This window comes from Hyla sarda, chromosome 4, assembly GCF_029499605.1.
Source record: "Hyla sarda isolate aHylSar1 chromosome 4, aHylSar1.hap1, whole genome shotgun sequence".
Lineage (NCBI taxonomy): Eukaryota > Metazoa > Chordata > Amphibia > Anura > Hylidae > Hyla > Hyla sarda.
The window spans coordinates 27,884,603-27,909,275 of NC_079192.1; the positions used below are offsets into that span (position 1 = coordinate 27,884,603).

General features: G+C 46.3%; 1 protein-coding gene across 1 annotated transcript in view; it reads left to right on the plus strand.

The window, feature by feature from the left end:
- LOC130367337 (complement C3-like) overlaps positions 1-16,377 on the plus strand; it is a 56,917-nt gene extending 40,540 nt beyond the window's left edge. Inside the window, exons 11-12 of the mRNA XM_056569746.1 lie at positions 13,042-13,181; positions 15,048-16,377. Coding sequence (XP_056425721.1) covers positions 13,042-13,050 — 9 coding nt within the window. The 3' untranslated portion in view covers positions 13,051-13,181; positions 15,048-16,377. The remainder of the gene's footprint in view (positions 1-13,041; positions 13,182-15,047) is intronic.
- Positions 16,378-24,673: the final 8,296 nt, after the last annotated feature.

The window sequence follows — 24,673 nt, forward strand, 5'->3', positions numbered from 1 at the left end:
ATTTCTATCCAATATTCATACTTTTTCACCATTTCAATCAAGTTATACGATGTGTCACAGACCAGTAGCTACTTATTAGTAGCTTTATTATTTTATGATTAAAAAAATAAATTAAATAAAAAACTTCTGCTTAAAAATAGAAATTTACTAAATAAATTCTAAAATTACAAGAAAGCCCATATACAGCGGGTGAAAAAAGTATTGCCCACGTCACCATTTTTCTCACTAAATATATTTCCAGGTGCTATTGACATAAAATTTATCCCAGATGTTGGTAGTAGATGTTAGCATTCGGCAGGCTGGAGGTGGATCCTCTGTGTCAGAGAGGGATTGGCGTGGACCGTGTCGGTGGACCGGTTCTAAGTTGCTACTGGTTTTCACCAGAGCCCGCCGCAAAGCGGGATGGTCTTGCAGCGGCGGTAGCAACCAGGTCGTATCCACCGGCAACGGCTCAACCTCTCTGACTGCTGAGATAGACGCGGTACAAGGGATTAGACAAGAGCAAGGTCGGACGTAGCAGAAGGTCAGGGCAGGCAGCAAGGATCGTAGTCAGGGACAACGGCAAGAGGTCTGGAACACTGGCTTGGGATACACACAAGGAACCCTTTCACTGGCACAATGGCAACAAGATCCGGCCAGGAAGGGAAGGGGAAGTGAGGTTATATGTACAGGGAGCAGGTGGAAGCTAATTAGGCTGATTGAGCCAGGCACCAATCACTGGTGCACTGGCCCTTTAAATCTTAGAGAGCTGGCGTGCGCACGCCCTAGAGAGCGGAGCCGCGCGCACCAGAACATGACAGCCGGGGACCGGGAGGGGTAAGTTGCTTGAGATGCGATTCGCGAGCGGGCGCGTCCCACTATGCGAATCGCATCCCCATCGTGAATGTCAGTGCAGCGCTTCCGGTCAGAACGCCGCGAGCGGGGACCCGGAGCGCTCGGCGTAACAGTACCGCCCCCCCCCCTTAGGTCTCCCCCTCTTTTTGTCTCCTTGTCCCTTCAAAAGAGACGAGAACATAGGGGACGCCTCTTGAGTCTCCTTCTGGAACAAAAAGAAGTCCTGGGTAGCTACACCAGCGGCAGGTAGTTCAGAAGGAATGGGAATGGGGAGGGGGGCAGAGGGTGAAGCATGTCACAGGGCAGAGTGTCACCAGGACAGGGGCTATGAGGAGGCACGGCACAGTCCTGATAGGCCTTGGGGAGACCAGACACAGGAAGAGACACTGAGGACCGACAGACGGGACTGGCATTTTTTGCGGCAAGCAGGACCCCAATTCTTGAGCTCCCCGGTGGTCCAGTCAAGGGTGGGAGAATGACGCTGGAGCCATGGCAGACCGAGGAGGACTTCAGAGGTGCAGTTGGGCAGGACGAAAAATTCAATTTTCTCGTGATGCAGTCCAATGCTCATAAGCAAGGGCTCAGTGCGGCAACGCACAGTGCAGTCCAACTTCACTCCGTTGACCGAAGAAATGTAGAGCGGCTTGACGAGACAGGTCACCGGGATACAGAACCTATTCACCAAAGAGGCCAGAATAAAATTTCCAGAAGAATCAGAGTCCAAGAAGGCCACGGCTGAGAAGGAGGAGTTGGCAGAAGGAGAAATCCGCACGGGCACAGTGAGACGTGGAGAAGCAGACTTCGTACCAAGAGACGCCACACCCACGTGAGCTGGGTGCGTGCGTTTCCCAGACGTGGAGGACGAATAGGGCAATCCACCAAGAAATGTTCGGTACTAGCGCAGTGCATACATAAATTTTTATCCCTACGGCGAGTCCTCTCTTCATGGGTCAGGCGAGACCAATCCACTTGCATAGCCTCCTCGGTGGGAGGCACAGGGGTAGATTGCAAAGGATACTGAGAGAGAGGTGCCCAGAGATCAAGGTCTTTTTCCTGGCGGAGCTCCTGGTGTCGTTCAGAAAAACGCATGTCAATGCGGGTGGCCAAATGGATAAGTTCATGGAGGTTGGCAGGAATCTCTCGTGCGGCCACCACATCCTTGATGTTACTGGATAGGCCTTTTTTAAAGGTCACGCAGAGGGCCTCGTTATTCCAAGATAATTCGGAGGCGAGAGTATGAAATTGGATGGCGTACTCGCCTACTGAAGAATTACCCTGGACCAGGTTCAGCAGGGCAGTCTCGGCAGAAGAGGCTCGGGCTGGTTCCTCGAAGACACTACGGACTTCAGCGAAGAAGGACTGGACTGTGGCTGTGGCAGGATCATTGTGGTCCCAGAGCGGTGTGGCCCAAGACAAGGCCTTTCCAGACAGAAGACTTACTATGAATGCCACCTTAGACCGTTCTGTAGGAAATTGGTCCGACAATATCTCCATATGTAGGGAACATTGAGACAGAAAGCCACAGCAGAGTCTAGAGTCCCCATCAAATTTGTCCGGCAGGGACAAGCGGAGGCTAGGAGCAGCCACTCGCTGCGGAGGAGGTGCAGGAGCTGGCGGAGGAGATGGTTGCTGCTGTAGCAGTGGCAGAAGTTGCTGTAACGCGGCGGTCAACTGCGACAGCTGCTGTCCTTGTTGGGCAATTTGCTGCGATTGCTGGGCGACCACCGTGGATAGGTCAGCGAGACTTGGCAACGGCACCTCAGTGGGATCCATGGCCGGATCTACTGTTAGGATTCGGCAGGCTGGAGGTGGATCCTCTGTGTCAGAGAGGGATTGGCGTGGACCTTGTCAGTGGACCGGTTCTAAGTTAATACTGGTTTTCACCAGAGCCCGCCACAAAGCGGGATGGTCTTGCAGCGGCGGTAGCAACCAGGTCGTATCCACCGGCAACGGCTCAACCTCTCTGACTGCTGAGATAGACGCGGTACAAGGGATTAGACAAGAGCAAGGTCGGACGTAGCAGAAGGTCAGGGCAGGCAGCAAGGATCGTAGTCAGGGGCAACGGCAAGAGGTCTGGAACACTGGCTTGAGATACACACAAGGAACACTTTCACTGGCACAATGGCAACAAGATCCGGCCAGGAAGGGAAGGGGAAGTGATATGGACAGGGAGCAGGTGGAAGCTAATTAGGCTGATTGGGCCAGGCACCAATCACTGGTGCACTGGCCCTTTAAATCTTAGAGAACTGCCGCGCACGCGCCCTAGAGAGCGGAGCCGCACGCGCCAGAACATGACAGCCGGGGACCGGGACGGGTAAGTGGCTTGGGATGCGATTCGCGAGCGGGCGCATCCCGCTATGCGAATCGCATCCCCATCGTGAATGTCAGTGCAGCGCTCCCGGTCAGCGGGTCTGACCGGGGCGCTGCAGAGAGAACGCCGCGAGCGCTCCGGGGAGGAGCAGGGACCCGGAGCGCTCGGCATAACAGTAGAGATGAGCGAATCGAATCTGGCGAATCCGAATTTGTTACGAATTACCGTATTTTTCGCCCTATAGGATGCACCGGCATATAAGACGCACCCTATTTTAAAGGTGCAAAATCTAGAAAAAAAGATTCTGCACCCAACAGTGATCTTCAACCTGTGGACCTCCAGATGTTGCAAAACTACAACTCCCAGCATGCCCGGACAGCCGGGACAACCTGGAGGTCCGCAGGTTGAAGACCACTGGATAGGAGGTAGTACTCACCTGTCCCCGCCGCTCTGGACCCGTCACCGCTGCCCTAGATGTTGCTCCATTGCTGTCACCGCGTCCCCGTGGTGTCCCCGATGCTCCGGACGTCTTCTTCCCCGGGATCCACGCTCTCCGTCGCCGTCATCACGTCGCTACGCACGCCGCTCCTATTGGATGACGGGACAGCGTGCACGACGAAGTGAAGACGTCGAAGGAGAACGCCGGCAATGCAGGGGATCCCGGCACGGAGCAGACACCGAGGAGGCAGGTAAGGTCCCTCCCGGTGTCCTGTAAGTTGTTCGAGACGCTGCGATTTCACCACGGCAATCCCGAACAGCCCGACTGAACAGCCGGGTTAGTGTTATTTTCGCTTCAGAAGCGGCGGTCAGCTTTGATTGCCGCGTCTGAAGGGTTAATACAGGGCATCATCGCGATCGGTAATGTCCTGTATTAGCTGCGGGTCCCGGCCGTTGATGGCCACAGGTATTCGCCGTATAAGACGCACCAACTTCCCCCCCCAGTTTTGGGGAAGAAAAAAGTGCGTCTTATACGGCGAAAAATACGGTACCTGAAAAATTTGATTCATAACGAATCCGAATATTGACGCGATTTGATAAGACGAATCGCTTCATTAAATTCCATCCAGGCTCCAGGGCATCTAAAATGGCGGCTCCACACGTGAGGACATGGGAAAAGGAATTCTGGAAAGGCGGGTAGGCGGGATCACCCTGAATCACATGCAGCATGCAGCCTATCAGCAGCCAGCCAGCCCTTTGATGTCACAGCCCTATATAATTGGCAGCCATTGCTACAGCAAGTCATTTAAGCATTTTATTACAGAGAGAGAGAGTGTGTGTGTTCCACAAAGAAACAGCTTTACAGCAGCGATTCACCACAAGCCCAAATCACTGCAGAAAAGCAGTGACAGAGAAGGGAGAGAGAAAGTACACTTTTGGGTGTACTACACAGCGACTACTGCTGCACTGGGGTGTACAACAACTCTGAAGCTCATAGGGGCCAGTTAGGGTGAGCACTAAAAGTCAAAGTCACCTGCTTTTAGGGGGAGATTTATTAAAACATGTCCAGAGGAAAAGTTGCTGAGTTGCCCATAGCTACCAATTTGATTTTTGGCCTCTGAAAAATGAAAGAAGTGATATGATTGGTTGCTATGGGCAACTCAGCAACTTTTTCTCTGGACAGGTTTTAATAAATCTCCCCCTTAGTGCCTAATAATAATGTACTGGGATGTACTACACAGCAACTCTGTATTGCAGCACTGGTGTGTACAACAACTCTGAGGCTAATATGGGCCAGATAGGGTGAGCACTAAAAGCCATAGTCACCTGCTTTTGGTGCCTAAAAATACTGTACTGGGCTGTACTACACAGCGACTCTGTACTGCAGCACTGGTGTGTATTACAACTCGCAAAGTGTTCTACACCCAAATTGAGGCTCTTTGTAGCCCGAAAATAGCCGTTTTTAATAGTGATTTGCCGCAAATAAATTCAAATTGAAACCCATTTTTTTCAGTAGATTTGATTAATCCGCCGAATTGAATTTTTCTAAAATTCGCTCATCTCCGGTTGGTAGCAACCCAAGTAATCCAAACATACAAAGAAACCAAAACAAATAAGATCAGAAATTAAGTTATGTGTAATAATGTGAAATGACACAAGGAAAAAGTATTGAACACACTTACTGGTATTTATTTAGCACTTTGTGCAGAAACCTTTGTTGGTAATGACAGCTCCAGGACGCTTCCTCTATGGAGACACTAGTCACATGCATTGCTTTGCCACATTTTTACCCCATTCTTCCCCTCAGTCTTCAAATCATGAAGGTTCCGCAGGCCTCATCTATGAATCATGATTCATAGTTCTTCAGTTCTTTCCATAGATTGTCTAAAGGATATGTCAGGTGATACGCCAGGCATTTCTAGCAGCTTTATTTTCTTTCTTTGAAATCATTTTTGAGTTTCCTTGGCTGAGTGTTTGTGATAACTGTCCCCCTGAAATGTCCACCCTCCTCTCACCTTCTTCATCCTCATAGATGGCAGGAAATTTTTGTCTAGTAAATTTGCTCATTTATCCCTCTTTTAATTATATAAAGTTTGCCAGAACATTTGCTAAAAATAAGCCCCACACCATGATGTTCCCATCTCCAAATTCCAGTTGGTCTGGTGTTTTAGGGTGATGTGCGCGGGGCCATTTCTCCTCTAGACATGGTGTGTATTATGGCACCAAACAGTTCCATTTTGCTTTCCTCTGTTCTCACAGAATTTCACAGTTTTTTCAAAATGTTGCGCAAAAAACTTTAAACAAGCTTCAACATGCTATTTATTCAACATGCAATGGTGGATTACTTACTGTTTTCTTTGAGACAACAGTACCTACTAATTCCAGTTTTTTTTAAGCTCTTTACAGGTGTCTAAGAGTTCTTGAACAACTCTTCTGATTATTATTTCAACTTCTCTGTCAGAAATTTTGTAAGGAGCACGTGTCCAAGGCAAATTTATGGTGAAATGATTGTTTTCCTCCTTCATATTTTGGCCCCAACAGTGCTCACAGCTTAGAAATACACCTGTAACCTACGGCAACATTGTGTTTTCAATGATTAGGTTATGAAGGTCTTGAGCTCTTTGCTTTTACCCACCATGAGATGTTTCTTGTGTGATACCTTGGCCATGAGAGCTTTTTGTAGACACCAGTTGGCACTGAACCAGCTGACAGGGGGCTGGATTGCTTTTTAATTACAGAAATATGTCAGCTGTCGTCTTGGCTTTTTTGCACCTCCATTTCTTGATATGTTCAATACTTTTTCCCTGTGTGATTTTAAATTATTACACATAACTTAATTTCTTATTTCTTTTCAATTCTTCATATGTATGGATTACTTGGGTTGTTACCAACATCTGGTGAAGACTTGTTGGTAATTAGAACTGAGAGAACTTTTGAAAAGTTTGGTTTGTTGGACTCACCAAACTTTTTGGAAATTGCAAGTTTGGTTCAGCTCCGGTCGACTAGAACCAGCAAATAAGCCCCTAAACATGTTTATAACAATGCCTAATAGCACTAACCAACTGTCTATCACTGTAAGGAATGTATATAAGTAGTTTTAAAGTCTTTTTAAAGGGGTTCTCCGGTGCTTATCCAAAGGATAGGGGATAAGATGCCTGATCGCGGGAGTCCCGCCGCTGGGGACCCCGGGATCTTGCACGCGGCACCCCGTTTGTAATCAGTCCCCGGAGCGTGTTCGCTCTGGGTGTGATTACGGGCGACCACCGGGCCGGCGGCGTGTGGTGTCACGCCTCCGCCCCCGTGTGATGTCACGCTCCACCCCTCAATGCAAGCCTACGGGAGGGGGCGTGATAGCTGTCACGCCCCCTCCCATAGGCTTGCATTGAGGGGCGGAGCGTGACGTCCCACGGGGCTGGAGGTGTGACATCACATGCTGCCGGCCCGGTGGTTGCCTGTAATCAGACCCAGAGCGAACACGCTCCGGGGACTGATTACAAACGGGGTCCCCAGCGGCGGGACTCTCGCGATCAGGCATCTTATCCCCTATCCTTTGGATAGGGGAAAAGATGTGTAAGCACCGGAGAACCCCTTTAAGGCTCAGTTATGGCGACTTGCTGTAACCCATGGTAACTATTACAGCTCAACCATTTTTAAGGCTAATTCACACCAAACTAAAGCAGCATAAAGTATCCCTGGTTGTTGGTAGAAGCCTGATGGTGTTAAAATGCATGAGAAGATGCCATTGCTTTATTCCAACATTCCAAAAATTAACTCTTGTTTAGGAGTAGCAACAGGTTCTAAGTGTCTGGGCATCCACTTGGCAAATGAGGTTCAATGTGGATAAATGTAAAGTTATGCATCTGGGTACTAATAACCTGCAGCGTCATATGTCTTAGGGGGGATTAAACTGGCAGAGTCACTGGTAGAGAAGGATCTGGGTGACTTGTAGATCACAGACTACAGAACAGCATGCAATGTCAGGCTGCTGCTTCCAAGGCCGGCAGGATATTGTCATGTATCAAAAGAGGCATGGACTCGAGGGGCAGGGACATAATACTCCCCCTTTATAAAGCATTGGTACGGCCTCACCTGGAATATGCTGTTCAGTTTTGGTCGCCTGTTCATAAAAGGGACACTGCGGAGTTGGAAAGGGTGCAGACACGCACGACTAAACTAATATGGGGCATGGAACATCTTAGCTATGAGGAGCGATTAAAGAAGTTACAATTGTTTAGTCTTGAGAAGAGACGTTTAAGGGGGGGATATGATAAACGTATATAAGTATATAAATGGCCCATACAAAAAATATGGAAAAAAACTGTTCCAGGTTAAACCCCCCCAAAGGACGAGGGGGCACTCCCTCCGTCTGGAGAAGAAAAGGTTTAGTCTAAAGGGGCGACACGCCTTCTTTACCGTGAGGACTGTGAATTTATGGAACGGTCTACCTCAGGAACTGGTCACAGCAGGAACAATTAACAGCTTTAAAACAGGGTTAGATACATTCCTGGGACAAAATAACATTAATGCTTATGCAGAATTATAAAACGACATCCCTTTCCCTTATCCCCTTACACCCTTCACTTCAATTCCCTGGTTGGACTTGATGGACGTATGTCTTTTTTCAACCATACTAACTATGTAACTATGTAAGTGAAGAAGACTTAGAATAGATTTTTCCAAGTATCATTTTGGGTATAATTTTAAACATATGGACCTACAGAATAAATATAAGGTGTCATTTTTACAGAAAAGTGCACTGCGTAGAATCGGAAGCCCCCAAATGGCACTTTTTTTGGAAGCCCCCAAATAGAATCGGAAGCCCCAAAATGGCACTTTTTTTTTCAATTTTGCTTCACAAATATTTTTTATCAACAGATTCGTAAATTACTTCTTTTTTTTTTTTAAGTAGAGGTTTATTAAGGTTTTGCAAATAGTAATACAAAAGAGATGCAAAAATAATAATAATGGGTACAAGCACATAACAGTAAATAAACAGGGCCCTATCCCCACTCTCATATAATCAAAAATGTAAATAATGGCGTCAGCTGCTATTCCGATGACAACATTGGTCAAACGAAAATACAAACCAAGGGTCTTAGCGAGACGTCAAGATATGCATACAAACAGAAAGAAGGAGTAAGCGTCAGAAGACCACGATACAGGTCAACACAAGGCAGGGTCGCAGCATCACAGCTAGGGATTGCAACACAAGCAAAAAATGACAGTCGTGTAATCACAACTCAGTGCACGTCCACTGGAGTACATATGAGAGATAGGGGGTGGGGGAGCAGGAAGCATCTCAGGGACGGGGATAGGAGGAGGGGTGGCAGGGGAACGAGGGGGGGGGAGTTGGAGGGGGGAGGGGAATGGGGGCAAGGGGGATGGGAGGAAGGGGCGGGGATAGGATCGTAAAGTAGAAAGAAAGTAAGAAGAGGGGGAAGTGAAGGCAGGAAAAAGGCCAGGGAGAAGTGGAGGGAACCATAGGGTAAGAAGAGAAAGAGAGAGAAGAAGAGGAGGAGGACAAGAAACAAGTGGGAAAGAAGAAGAATAGCAGCAGGATGACTCCTCTAGACTTGTGCACGACCAAAAAATTCGTCTATTTTCGTTTCGTACATATTCGTATTAAAAAAAATTCGGTTCTGTTGCACATTCGTTATAGAGTAATTCGTTTCAATCTGTTTTCGGATGCATCCGTACATTTTCGGATCAATCCGAAATATATTTCGGATGCATTCGTTATATCACACCCGTCCATTATTTCGTACACATTCGTTACATTTGGCGCATTCGTTACTTCGGACATATTCGTTATTTCGGTCGCATTCGTTATTTCGGCCGCATTCGTTTTACTTTCGAATTCGGCAAATTACATTATTCGTTTTATGTTGCTGTATTCCTAACGATTAACGAAAACAGCCGAAGTAAAGTTAGGCCAGGTCAGTCAGGGGCTCAGAGTTTTCACCCAGTGGCCCAGATTTATCAAACTGTGTGAGAGAAAGAGTGGAGTGGTCTGGTCTCCCATAGCAACCAATCACAGTTCAGCTTTCACTTTACCAGAGTTCATTATCTGACATGTGATTGGCTGTTGTGGTCACTCCCCTTTTTCTCTCACACAGATTGATAAATCTTGCCAGCGTGTACTGAGAGTGAGAAATTGATTGTATTGTGCGTAAATTGTGTGAAAAAAACAATGTCTGGAATGAGAGAAATTGTGTCTGTGGTGTCTGGGAGAGAGGATGGTGACGGTGAGCGTGCTATTGTGGATGTGAGTGATAGAGCATGTGTGAGTGAGCGTGCTGTTGTGGATGTGAGTGATAGAGCATGTGTGAGTGAGCGTGCTGTTGTGGATGTGAGTGATAGAGCATGTGTGAGTGAGCGTGCTGTTGTGAATGTGAGTGATAGAGCATGTGTGAGTGAGCGTGCTGTTGTGGATGTGAGTGATAGAGCATGTGTGAGTGAGCGTGCTGTTGTGAATGTGAGTGATAGAGCATGTGTGAGTGAGCGTGCTGTTGTGAATGTGAGTGATAGAGCATGTGTGAGTGAGCGTGCTGTTGTGAATGTGAGTGATAGAGCATGTGTGAGTGAGCGTGCTGTTGTGAATGTGAGTGATAGAGCATGTGTGAGTGAGCGTGCTGTTGTGGATGTGAGTGATAGAGCATGTGTGAGTGAGCGTGCTGTTGTGGATGTGAGTGATAGAGCATGTGTGAGTGAGCGTGCTGTTGTGGATGTGAGTGATAGAGCATGTGTGAGTGAGCGTGCTGTTGTGGATGTGAGTGATAGAGCATGTGTGAGTGAGCGTGCTGTTGTGGATGTGAGTGATAGAGCATGTGTGAGTGAGCGTGCTGTTGTGGATGTGAGTGATAGAGCATGTGTGAGTGAGCGTGCTGTTGTGGATGTGAGTGATAGAGCATGTGTGAGTGAGCGTGCTGTTGTGGATGTGAGTGATAGAGCATGTGTGAGTGAGCGTGCTGTTGTGGATGTGAGTGATAGAGCATGTGTGAGTGAGCGTGCTGTTGTGGATGTGAGTGATAGAGCATGTGTGAGTGAGCGTGCTGTTGTGGATGTGAGTGATAGAGCATGTGTGAGTGAGCGTGCTGTTGTGGATGTGAGTGATAGAGCATGTGTGAGTGAGCGTGCTGTTGTGGATGTGAGTGATAGAGCATGTGTGAGTGAGCGTGCTGTTGTGGATGTGAGTGATAGAGCATGTGTGAGTGAGCGTGCTGTTGTGGATGTGAGTGATAGAGCATGTGTGAGTGAGCGTGCTGTTGTGGATGTGAGTGATAGAGCATGTGTGAGTGAGCGTGCTGTTGTGGATGTGAGTGATAGAGCATGTGTGAGTGAGCGTGCTGTTGTGGATGTGAGTGATAGAGCATGTGTGAGTGAGCGTGCTGTTGTGAATGTGAGTGATAGAGCATGTGTGAGTGAGCGTGCTGTTGTGGATGTGAGTGATAGAGCATGTGTGAGTGAGCGTGCTGTTGTGGATGTGAGTGATAGAGCATGTGTGAGTGAGCGTGCTGTTGTGGATGTGAGTGATAGAGCATGTGTGAGTGAGCGTGCTGTTGTGAATGTGAGTGATAGAGCATGTGTGAGTGAGCGTGCTGTTGTGGATGTGAGTGATAGAGCATGTGTGAGTGAGCGTGCGGATGATGTGTCTGAGTGTAGTGGTGGCGTGGAGAGGAGAGGAGAGAAGAGGAGGAGTAAAGTCCGAGCATGTCCAATCGCAAGACAAAGTGGTTGGACAATATCGGACTCTGGCAGTGGCAGCCACACATCTGAGTCTGAGAGTCTGCACTCAGTGGGAGTCCCACCAGCCAAAAAACAAAGAGGGCCGAAATTCACGGAGGCAGAGAATGTAGCACTGGTGGCTGCTGTTAGCACAGAAAAATCCGTGTTATTCAACACGACAGTGGGCACCCAGGAGAAGATGGCCGCCTGGAGCCGGGTGAGGAAGAAAGTGTCCCAAGTTGCAAGTGGCACAGCGGACAGGACAGTTCTCAGCATCAGGCATCGGTGAGTAAATATTTCAGTATGATATCATCATCAATGTGTTGGCAAAGACATATTGCAAAGCATAAACTCTGCTGGTCTTGGTCTAGGACAGGTATACCATTCTATAACCTTTATTGTTTGTTACACATATGTCCTTTACATACTAGATTTGTAATTACATCTAGTGTATACCGATGTATCCGTGGATTCGCCCCTAAAGCAAATGCTCCATAAGTGGGGAACCACCTTTCTTGCAAAAAAATAGTGGACTTGCTCATCTGCATAACTACCGGTAATTATGTATGCGTGACATGAGGATACACATATGAGGGGGCAATTTTTTTGTATTCTGACCCCTATAACTTTCTTAGTTCTCCTTGCACCCCGGTCTGTAGTTTTTGACAGTACCGTTTTTGTTTTAAAGGGGTACTCTGATTGAAAACTTTTTTTTTTTTTCTTAAATCAACTGGTGCCAGAAAGTTGATCAGATTCCATAAACCTTACAGTACGTATTAAGTTGCTGCTGAATTCTACATAGGAAATTCATTACTATTTGTAACCCAGAGCTCTCTGCTGATATCACAAGCACAGTGCTCTCTGCTGACATCTCTTTCCATTTTAAGAACTGTCCAGAGTAGGAGAAAATCTTCACAACAAACATATGCTGTTCTGGACAGTTCCTAAAATGGACAAAGATGTCAGCAGAGAGCACTGTGCTCATGATGTAAGCAGAGAGCTCTGTGTTTGAAAAAGAAAATAATTTCCTCTTTAGCAGCTAATAAGTACTGGAAGGAATAATATATATATATATATTTTTTAATTAAAATGTACACATCTGCCTAATTTTCTGGCACCAGTTGATTTAAAAAAAAAGTACCCTTTTAATGTGACATTTTTTTTATGTATTTTTTGTAATTTTTTTTAAGTCAGGAGTTGCAGTTAGTTACTACAACTACCATCATGCCCTCATACATGTGGCTCATCAGCTGCTCCAAATGAAATTCCAACTCCCAGCATGTTGGACTATACTAGTATATAGTCCATAGGTCAGTGTTTCCCAACCAGGGGTGCCTCCAGCTGTTGCAAAACTACAACTCCCAGCATGTTGGGAGTTGTAGTTTTGCAACAGCTGGAGGCACCCCTGGTTGTGAAACACTGACCTATGGACTATATACTAGCATAGTCCAACATGCTCAGATTTTTAGTTTTAAAACAGCTGGAGGCACCCCTGGTTGGTAAACACTGCTATAGTATATTTTGCCATTTTCCGGGAATTGAAGGATTGGTTTGAATAACTAGTAAAGATAAAGAGGATAAGTCTGACTATATCTGTGTAGTGTGGTATAAATGCAGAAATATGAGCATTGAAGCAAAAGAACAAAATTGTTTCTCAACAAAACTGTTTATTGTCATAAAACGGAAATGGTATGATAAACTTGAATAAACTATTTTATGTAAAACACAAACAGGTACTATGACTGCAGGGCATCAGTCCTCAAAAAAATAAAAAAGCAGCAGCAGAGGAGGAACATCAACTTCAAGAACTGGGAGCTGGAGTTGAAGAAGCACCTCCTGCCAGAGGCTCAGACATCCGAGGCAGAGAGATCTGGTGAGTAAAATTATATATATGATTAATTACGTATTACAATAATATTAATTGATAAAACAACAAGAAAATAAAAAAAATAACTATTAGAACTTATACAATAACTGTATTACTATATATTTGTATTTTTCCCCCCTAGCTCAATAATGATTCTTAAAGGGGTACTCCAGTGAAAACCTAAACCTTTTTTCTTTTAAATCAACTGGAGGCAGAAAGTTAAACATATTTGTAAATTACTTCTATTAAAAAACTTAATCCTTCCAGTACTTATTAGCTGCTGAATGCTACAGAGGAAATTCCTTTCTTTTTGGAACACTGATGACATCACGAACGCAGTGCTCTCTGCTGACATCTCTGTCCATTTTAGCAACCATGCATAGCAGATGTATGCTAAGGGCAGCATGGTGGCTCAGTGGTTAGCACTGCTGCTTTACAGTGCTGGGGACTTGGGTTCAAATCCCACTAAGGTCAAAAATAAATAAAGTGTGATAAGTGTTATAATAACATCAGCAGAGAGAACTGTGGTCGTGATGTCATCAGAGAGCATTCCAAACAGAAAAGAATTTCCTCTGTAGTATTTAGCAGCTAATAAGTACTGGAAGGATTAAGATTTTTTAATGGAAGTAATTTACAAATATGTTTAACTTTCTGCCACCAGTTGATTTAAAAGAAAAAAGGTTTTCACCGGAGTACCCCTTTAAAGCATTTATGCTATTTGTAATGTTGGGACATGCAGATGTCAGGGAATCTAGTCTACCCCGTTGTTGTCCTATACAGTAACCCCCCGATATGCGATGGCCCCGACATATGATCAAATTGACATATGATGGCCTCTTAGAGGACCCGTGAAGTGGACCCGGAGCAGCAGGACAGCATCGGAAGCCCCTGGGACTGCATCGGGAGTGGTGAGGACGCAGTCTGGAGCGGCGGGGACAGGTGAGTACAGCTTCCTATACTTAACATTGCACGGATCCCTCAACAGGGATCCGTGCAATGTAAAGTATAGGACAGTGGTCTACAACCTGCGGACCTCCAGATGTTGCAAAACTACAACACCCAGCATGCCCTGACAGCCAACTGTTGTCCGGGCACTGCAGGGAGTTGTAGTCTTGCAACATCTGGAGATCCGCAGGTTGAAGACCACTGGTATTGGAGGTTATACTCACCTTTACCCGCCACTACGGACCGTCACCGCTGCCCTGGATGTCACCTGCCATCGCTGTCGCTGTGTCCCCGACGCTCCGGCAAGGCCTCTGCTTCCTCGGCATCCTCGCTCTCCGTCGCCGCCATTACGCCGCTATGCAAGCCACTCCTATTGGATGACAGGATGGCATGCACGGCGATGTGATGACAACGATGGAGAGCGCTGACGATGCAGGGGATCCTGAAGAGGACGCGCCGGAGCCCCGAGGACAGGTAAGCTATGTTGAGAAATGGTCACATGATTGAAAGCCTGGAAATAGAGTGATCTACGGCCACCCCTTTCCTTTGGCAGCGAGTCAAAGGAATGAGACACACTGTAATGTCATCTTTTGACATGTCCACACAACTCGTAAATTTGTATTTTCTAATTCTATATTGATAGCAATGTGGATATTATGTAAATTACTCAGCTAAATTGCCTATTGTGATAAAAAGCATGGTTAGCTATTTGCAATGGTGTATATTTGTAGTGTATAATGGTGTATAACATTTATAGGGTTAGATGACAAATATACACCAGTACAATAACTTAATTATTATATTGTTAAGCCTTAGGGAGAGTATGTTGTGTATCATGTAATGGTCAACAACACAACTGTTTTCAGTCACTTGATTTTTATTTTAAAATACTTTTTTTAAATTTTCATTATTATAATTTTTTTTTAGATCAACAAGGCCAGGCTTCATTAAGGAGTCACCATGACAGTTCCCCACCATCACCTGTCCTGTCACATTTGGAGAGCCGGAGTGAGGTTGAGGCAGATGATAATGTGCCAGTACCTGAGGAGGACATGGGCCAACCCCTGAGCTCAGCTGCCTGTTCACCAGCTATCCACAGTCCACCCAGTCCACTATCTCCAACCCCAGCACCCGCATCTGTCCCAATGGACACGTACCTTAGGGTACTCCAAGAAAGGGACAGGTTGTCCAGGGAGACGAGGCACCTTGCACGGGAGATGCGACGCTTGAATAGGACCATGCACCAACTTCACCGACGGCAGGCTGACGACATCCAAGTGATGTTGGCCCGGGTCAGCCAGCAGCACCTTCAGGCCACAGCACAGCTAAGGGTGGACCTCTTGACGGCAATATCAAGAATCAGCCAATCACCTCCATTGGCTGACACCAGCAGCAGCAACAATGGGGCACCTTCACAAACCTAAAAGATTAAAGAATCATTATTTTTAGGCTGGTTGACAGTTTTGTTATGTTAGAAATGTTGGCAATGTTTAGGTTTATTGTATTACCTCTGTATTCTATTACCAAAGTTTCATGTTGACTTGTATATTGTAACCTCATACAAAATGGTGCCAAATCCTTCCTACAATATAAACATGCAATTGGTATGATTATGCTGGCTGATTGTAGACAGCAGGCATACAAGGCAAAAAATGATGATTACAGTTGTTATTTATTGCTACATTTGCATTCAAGGCCTTTGCCATCAAAATATTAAAAAAAATTGTAGGTAAGAAAAAATTGATCTCCTGTTGTGGTGTCTACATGATTGATGATAACTTTGATAGCAGAGCACAGATTCCACCAGTGCATGAAATGTGTATTGCAATAGTAACTCTAATTTATTATTATTTACCTCAACAGTTGGAGAGGTGGGGTCCTGAGGCATTGTGAACCTGGGTGTAATGTCCGTTTATTTGTTTTTGCATTTTCCCGTTTCAGGCCCTGTTCAGACATTGTTTTTCATGCATTATATGTTTTCTGTGCTTTTCTTCCAGGCGTGGAAGAGTTAAGCCTTTCACACATGTGTTAGGCGAGTGTGTTAGCCGAGGATAGGGGATAAGATGTCTGATCGCTGGGGGTCCCAGCAGTGGGCCCTCGCGATCAGACATCTTATTCCCTATCCTTTGGATAGGGGATCAAATGTTTTTCCCTGGAATACCCCTTTAAGGTACTAAAGCTATACATTTATTACACTGTGACTTTTAATATGCTGCTGGGATCTGTGCTCCATTTAATAGAGGTCACTTAAGTGTCAGATGCATTGTAAAGCACTACTGTCATTTAAGGGGTACTCCGGCGCTTAGACATCTTATTCCCTATCTAAAGGATAGGGGATAAGATGCCTGATAGCGGGTTTCCCGCCGCTGGGGACCCCTGTGATCTTGAACACTGCACCCCAGTTAAAATCAGTCCCCGGAGACTGATTTTAACTGGGGTGCCGCATGCAAGATGAGGGGGGTCCCCAGCGGCGGGATCCCCGCGATCAGGCATCTTATCCCCTATCCTTTGGATAGGGGATAAGATGTCTAAGTGCCGGAGTACCCCTTTAAGAAAAAAAAATTGTCATTTACTTACCACTGATTTGCTGATCTCCTTTACCACATAAATGGACGTCCTTGTTGTATCCACAAAAATGTCCACTAAATGTCCACTAAATCCTAAAAGAAGGAGGGAAAGATATAAATTAAATAGAAATTATTAGCATTCTAAATGTAATGTTAGGAGGCTAAGAAGAAAATTGACAGACCACTAACCTGTTTGATGGTGCTGTTCACTTTCTTAACTTTTTCAAACAACTGATAACACAACGGGATCCAACATTCCAACTTGTAACCAAGAACTTCAACTTTTAACTTGAACTGTAGAACTCATAACTAATTGGTGTCAAAGCTTAGGGCAGGGTATCCCAGCTTGGGCATGTTTACTTTAAGAAAAGTCATCTGCTCCATGAGCTGAGGGGCCAGCTGTGAACGCTGTGGGCAGAGAATATTGCCAGTGACTGAAAATACCCGTTCACTTTGCACAGAGGTTGGGGGGCAGGATAGGAGCTCCTGGGCCACCATGGAGAGAGCAGGCCAAATTGCCCTCCTTTCATCCCAGTACTTGAGACTATCCGCTGTAGGTGCCAGATGGGGTTCAGACAAATATCTTTTTACAGTCTCTGCAACCTTATCTCTGGGTATCCTTGAGGGTTGTCTGGTGTGTCCGACCAAGGTTTGCAAAGTTTCTGCCCAAAAGTCAGCAGCTCTTGATGAATGTCCAGCAGTGTTTGTGATGGATGATGATGATGACATAGCAGGCTCATCCTCCTCTTCTTCTTCATCATCCTCATCATCCCTCTCTGACGGCACAACCAAGTGTCTTTGCCTGTCACACACCCTGTTGATTAATTTCTCTCTCCAGCCTGTTAGGGAATTGGCTTGGAGTGCCATTTTGCCCTTAATTCGGGGGTCACACATGGTGGCAAGCATCAATTCAGGGCAAGCATCAGTGAGCTCTGTGATCCTCCGGTTTAATTGTCCATGCAGTCTCCTGACAAGTGGGGCAACATCAGGTACTATGTATCCTCCAGGCAAGTTTTCTCTATGGTTGAGGATGGCATCCATTTTGTTAACAAGATGGGTAAAGAGGGGGATGACTTGAGCCAAGCTTGCACTTTCTTGACTTAGGTTTTCTGTGGCTGCACGAAAGGGGCTTAGTACAGTCACCACCTGAGCTATTATTTTCCACTCCTCCCTGCTAAGTGGTCTGGCCACACCGATGACATGCTCATGTGACATTGCATGTATAGCTTTTTGTTGCTCCAGAATTCTTTCAAGCATGTCCAATGTAGAATTCCACCTGGTGCTTACATCCTGCTTCAGGCGGTGTTGAGGAAGACCTGCCTTAATCTGCTCCTGCCTGAAAATGTGACTGTCCTTCACACTTCTATGAAAATGGCCTGCAATTTTCCTACAGGAGTCTAACACTTCAGAGAGCTTTGTATTGCTCTCAGTGGTGTCATCTATACCTGCCTTTACTACAAGATGGAGGACATGGGCGGAGCATCGGACACCAACAAATTTGCCATCCCGCAGTGCTTTTAACATATTGGCTGCCCCATCAGTGACCACAAACCCCATCTTCGCCTGTGTATTTGCCTGCTCCCCAAGCCACTCTGCCACCATTTTCTGTAATGCACGGGTTATGTTATGCGAGCTGTGCTGCTCATCTAAAACCTCTGCATGCAGTAGGAATGAGCAGTGCCCCTGATTTTGTTTTTCTACAACACCAGCTCCTGTGCTTCTTGGCCCTGATGTAATTTGGGCTGGTTCCATTACAATGGGCTGCCACCAGTGTGCTGTTAGTGATAAGAAGGCATGCTGCCCACTGGGAGCACTCCACAAGTCTGTGGTGAAATGTACAGACTGTCCTGTGGCTCTGCCTAGCTCCTGTTTTATTAACTCCACACAAGATTTATGTAAGGAGGGTACTATACTGCGACTAAATGTGGTACGGGATGGAATTACATACTGGGGTGCAACTGCCTGCATTAGACGTTTAAACGGTTCCCCCTCCACCATGTTAAAGGGAGCTCCCCCGACGGCTATGAGCTCGCCAATGAGGCGGGTAATTTTACGGGACTGCTGTCTTGAAATCCCCCTGGAATGAAATCCACTAAATTGATCCAAGGTGGGCTGTTTTGCTTGACTGGGGTCAACAGCTTCACCTCTGTGCCCCTTGTCCAGGTTATGTGAGCTGATGGTAGCACTGGAACTAGCACTTGCCCTTTTTTTACTGGGTGGAGGTGACAACAACCCACTGTCTTCTCTTAACAGGACTGGCTTGTGGTGTGTGCGCAAATGGTGATTCATGCCAGAATTAGTCAGATGCCCTATAACTCTACCACGACTGACTTCCCTGCCACATAGCTTACATTTAGCTGATCTACCATCACCAACTATTGAAAAATGCTCCCAAACTTTAGATTTCCGGCTGGAACTGGAACCGGGTTGTGCAGATGGGGCATTTTGCAGGAGGGGATTGCTTTTGGAAGCTGGAGGCCTTGTACTGGGGACGGTGGCACTACTTGAATGGGAGGGTGGTGTATCCATTACAACTAAAGAGCCAGAGGATGATGGTGGTGATGATTCTGGAAGGTCAGTTGTAAATAGGAGTGGCGATACAGGACTTTGATATTGTTCAGGACTGGACACATCATGAATGAAATCAAGGGGTACCTCCTCTTCTATGCTTCCAATGTCTACACCTTGAAGAGGCGTACTTAAATGCATTATGTCCATGTCTGATTGTGAGCCCTGCTTCTTGTTTCCCTCTCCTTCTTGGTGTCTAACAGATTGCGAGACATTAAGGGCCACAGTAGCAGCACTAGTGGTGGCTGTCTTATTTTTTTCTTGGATATGATGATGAGTATGGCCACTTGATGAAGCATGGGACTTTGCTGCAGGCCTTGCTGCTGATCCTCTTTTGTAAAAAAGTACAGGTGTTACCTTAGCTTGTTTGCCTGTTGTCTCTGTGCCAGAAGCCAAGTTATCATCAGGTAAACCGTCCATTTCTGCAAATCCAGTGACTCTCTCCACACACTGCAACTGTAACACCACCAGCCAGTCTCACAGGACTACCTCACAACTGAATAAAACAGCCTTACTGTCTGCAATACAGTAGGGATTGAATGGAATAAGCTAATTGGCTAAAAGTTACCATATGGTACCATGTGACAATGAACTCCGATCATATGACCTCCCAAGGACCAATTAAAAGAATGCAGAATTATTACTTTACTTTCGTTTACGGACAACGAATGCATTCGTTATTTCCCGAATGATTCGTTATTTCACGAATGCATTCGTTATTTCCCGAATGTTATTTCCCGAATGATTTGTTATTTTCCGAATGATTCGTCATTTAACGAATGCATTCGTTATTACCCGAATGCATTCGTTATTCCCCGAACGATGTTATTTAACGAGTGCATTCGTTATTCACCGAACGCATTCGTTGTTCACCGAAGGTATTCGTTGTTTGCCTGTTCGTATTATCGGCGCTATTCGGAGATGCTCAAGATGTTTTTTCGTTCATTCGGATCGCTCCGAATGTACGAAAACGGTAATTTTCGTTAAATATAACATTCGTGCCGAACCGAATTGCACATGTCTAGTTAGCAGGGATTTCTCGTGCGGCCAGAACATCTTTAATGTTGCTGGATAGGCCTTTTTTAAAGGTCGCGCAGAGGGCCTCATTATTCCAGGATAGTTCTGAAGCAAGAGTACGGAATTGTACGGCGTACTCGCCAACGGAAGAATTACCCTGGACCAGGTTCAACAGGGCAGTCTCAGCAGAAGAGGCTCGGGCAGGTTCCTCAAAGACACTTCGAATTTCCGAGAAGAAGGAGTGTACAGAGGCAGTGACGGGGTCATTGCGGTCCCAGAGCGGTGTGGCCCATGACAGAGCTTTTCCAGACAGAAGGCTGACTACGAAAGCCACCTTAGACCTTTCAGTAGGAAACTGGTCCGACATCATCTCCAAGTGCAGGGAACATTGCGAAAGAAAGCCACGGCAAAATTTAGAGTCCCCATCAAATTTATCCGGCAAGGATAGTCGTAGGCCTGAAGCGGCCACTCGCTGCGGAGGAGGTGCAGGAGCTGGCGGAGGAGATGATTGCTGAAGCTGAGGTAGTAGCTGCTGTAGCATCACGGTCAGTTGAGACAGCTGGTGGCCTTGTTGCGCTATCTGTTGTGACTGCTGGGCGACCACCGTGGTGAGGTCGGCGACAACTGGCAGAGGAACTTCAGCGGGATCCATGGCCGGATCTACTGTCACGATGCCGGCTGGCAGGAGGTGGATCCTCTGTGCCAGAGAGGGATTGGCGTGGACCGTGCTAGTGGACCGGTTCTAAGTCACTACTGGTGTTCACCAGAGCCCGCCGCAAAGCGGGATGGTCTTGCTGCGGCGGTAGTGACCAGGTCGTATCCACTAGCAACGGCTCAACCTCTCTGACTGCTGAAGATAGGCGCGGTACAAGGGAGTAGACAGAAGCAAGGTCGGACGTAGCAGAAGGTCGGGGCAGGCAGCAAGGATCGTAGTCAGGGGCAACGGCAGGAGGTCTGGAACACAGGCTAGGAACACACAAGGAACACTTTCACTGGCACAATGGCAACAAGATCCGGCGAGGGAGTGCAGGGGAAGTGAGGTATACATAGGGAGTGCACAGGTGAACACACTAATTAGAACCACTGCGCCAATCAGCGGCGCAGTGGCCCTTTAAATCGCAGAGACCCGGCGCGCGCGCGCCCTAGGGAGCGGGGCCGCGCGCGCCGGGACAGGACCGACGGAGAGCGAGTCAGGTACGGGAGCCGGGGTGCGCATCGCGAGCGGGCGCCACCCGCATCGCGAATCGCATCCCGGCTGGAGGCAGGATCGCAGCGCACCGGGTCAGTGGATCTGACCGGAGCGCTGCAATAACGAGAGTGTAGCGAGCGCTCCGGGGAGGAGCGGGGACCCGGAGCGCTCGGCGTAACACCCCTACAGGACCCAACGGTACATCCCGACACCCTGGGTCTTAAGGACCAGGGACGAACATTTACGTCATGGGCAGTTCTAGTCCCCGCCGTGCAGGGATCGGAGCGGGATGCCTGCTGAAATCATTCAGCAGGCATCCCGTGCAAATGCCCAGGGGGGTCATCAGACCCCCCCATGTCGGCGATCGCGGCAAATCGCAAGTGAATTCACACTTGCGATTTGCGCGATTCCGGGTCATTACGGGTCTATAGTGACCCGGTGACCCGCAATGTAAGGGGGATCTAAGACACCCAGGATCCCTCTGAAGCGATAGGAGTGAGGTGGCAGGGTTGCCACCCCTCCTATCCCTGCTATTGGTGGTCTAGACGTGACCACCAATAGCAGATCGAGGGCGGGGGGGGGTTTACTTTCGTTTTCCCCGCCCTGCCCTCCCACAATAGGCGGGGCAGGATGGGGAAATGACGGGGACCGACACCAAAGATCCACTTACCGATCCGGGCAGGCGACGGAGGCTGCGGGTGACGGAGATCGGCGGGCGGCGATGACGTGCTGCTGGATCCGACGGAAGCTGGTGAGTTGCCTAGCAACATCTGGAGGGTACAGTTTGAGACCATTATACAGTGGTCTCTAACTGTAGCCCTCCAGATGTTGCAAAACATAAAAAAAATAAAAAATGTTACACTAACATGCTGGTGTTGCCCTTTACTTTTTATTTTCACAAGCTTTAAAAGGAAAAAAAGACCCCCAAAATTTGTAACGCAATTTCTCCTGAGTACGGAAACACCCCATTATTGGGCGTAAAATGCTCTGCGGGCGCACAACAAGGCTCAGGAGTGAGAGCGCACCATGTACATTTGAGGCCTAAATTGGTGATTTGCACAGGGGTGGCTGATTTTACAGCGGTTCTTACATAAACGCAAAAAAATAAATACCCACATGTGATCCCATTTTGGAAACTACACCCCTCACGTAATGTAATAAGGGGTACAGTGAGCATTTACGCCCCACATGTGTCTGACAGATTTTTGGAACAGTGGTCCGTGAAAATGAAAAATTGTATTTTTCATTTGCACAGCCCACTGTTCCAAAGATCTGTCAAACGCCAGTGGGGTGTAAATACTCACTGCACCCCTTATTAAATTCTGTGAGGGGTGTAGTTTCCAAAATAGGGTCACCTGTGGGGGGTTCCACTGTTCTGGCACCACGGGGGGCTTTGTAAACGCACATGGCTCCTGACTTCCATTCCCAAATTTTTTTGCCCAAAAGCTCAATGGCGCTCCTTCTCTTCTGAGCATTGTAGTGCGCCAGCAGAGCACTTGACGTCCACACATGGGGTATTTCCATACTCAGAAGAGATGGGGTTACAAATTTTGGGGGGTCTTTTCTGCTATTAACCCTTGCAAAAATGTGAAATTTGGGGGGGAAACACACATTTTAGTGAAATTCCTTGTTACGCTCCTCAAGGGGTCTAGTTTCCAAAATGGTATGGCATGTGTTTTTTTTTTTTGCTGTTCTGGCACCATAGGGGTTTCCTAAATGCAACATGCCCCCCAAAAACCATTTCAGAAAAACATACTCTCCAAAATCCCCTTGTCACTCCTTCGCTTCTGAGCCCTCTACTGCGCCCGCCGAATAATTTACATAGACATATGAGGTATGTGCTTACTCGAGAGAAATTGGGCTACAAATATAAGTATACATTTTCTCCTTTTACCCCTTGTAAAAATTCAAAAATTGGGTCTACAAGAACATGCGAGTGTAGAAAATGAAGATTGTGAATTTTCTCCTTCACTTTGCTGCTATTCCTGTGAAACACGTAAAGGGTTAAAACGCTGACTGAATGTCATTTTGAATACTTTGGGGGGTGCAGTTTTTATAATGGGGTCATTTGTGGGGTATTTCTAATATGAAGACCCTTCAAATCCACTTCCACTGAACTGGTCCCTGAAAAATAGTGAGTTTGAAATTTTGTGAAAAATTGGAAAACTGCTGCTGAACTTTGAAGCCCTCTGATGTCTTCCAAAAGTAAAAACACATCAATTTTATGATGCAAACATAAAGTAGACATATTGTATATGTGAATCAAAAATTTTTTTATTTGGAATATCCATTTTCCTTACAAGCAGAGAGCTTCAAAGTTAGAAAAATGCAAAATTTTCAAATTTTTCATCAAATTTTGGGATTTTTCACCAAGAAAGGATGCAAGTTACCATTAAATTTTACCACTATGTTAAAGTAGAATATGTCACGAAAAACTATCTCGGAATCAGAATGATAACTAAAAGCATCCCAGAGTTATTAATGTTTAATGTGACAGTGGTCAGATGTGCAAAAAACGCTCTGGTCCTAAGGTGTAAAATGGCCTGGTCCTTAAGGTTAATTAATTTTATTATGGCAGGAAAAAGTTTTGTGCAAGTTCCAAATTTATCTTGTGATGAGATAGATTTAAAGACAGTATAGCTTGATCTTTTTACAGAATGTGAAGCTAAGAACAAAGAATTAGAAAGTAAATTTATATCTGTAAATAGGGAAAAAACTAAATATTTGTCGCTTGGTGAAAATATTCAATGACTTTGTTAAAAAAGAAGATAAGAATGATAACAGTAAAGATATCGCTATACAGTATGATAGTGACGTAACAGGATAAGTTCAGAATATGTCTGTGCTGACACCTGATACTATTAGTATTTCTCAAAGAGATTTTACTACTCAGTGTAGTGGTGACTTAACCCCTTAAGGATGCAGCCCATTTGGGCCTTAAGGACGCAGACAATTACATTTTTACGTTTTCGTTTTTTCCTCCTCGCCTTCAAAAAATCATAACTCTTTTATATTTTCATCCACAGGCTAGTATGAGGGCTTTTTTTTTGCACGACCAGTTGTCCGTTGTAATGCCATCACTCACTTTACCATAAAATGTATGGCGCAACCAAAAAAATACTATTTGTGTGTGGAAATTAAAAAGAAAACCGCAATTTTGCTAATTTTGGAAGGTTTTGTTTTCACACCGTACAATTCATGGTAAACATGAC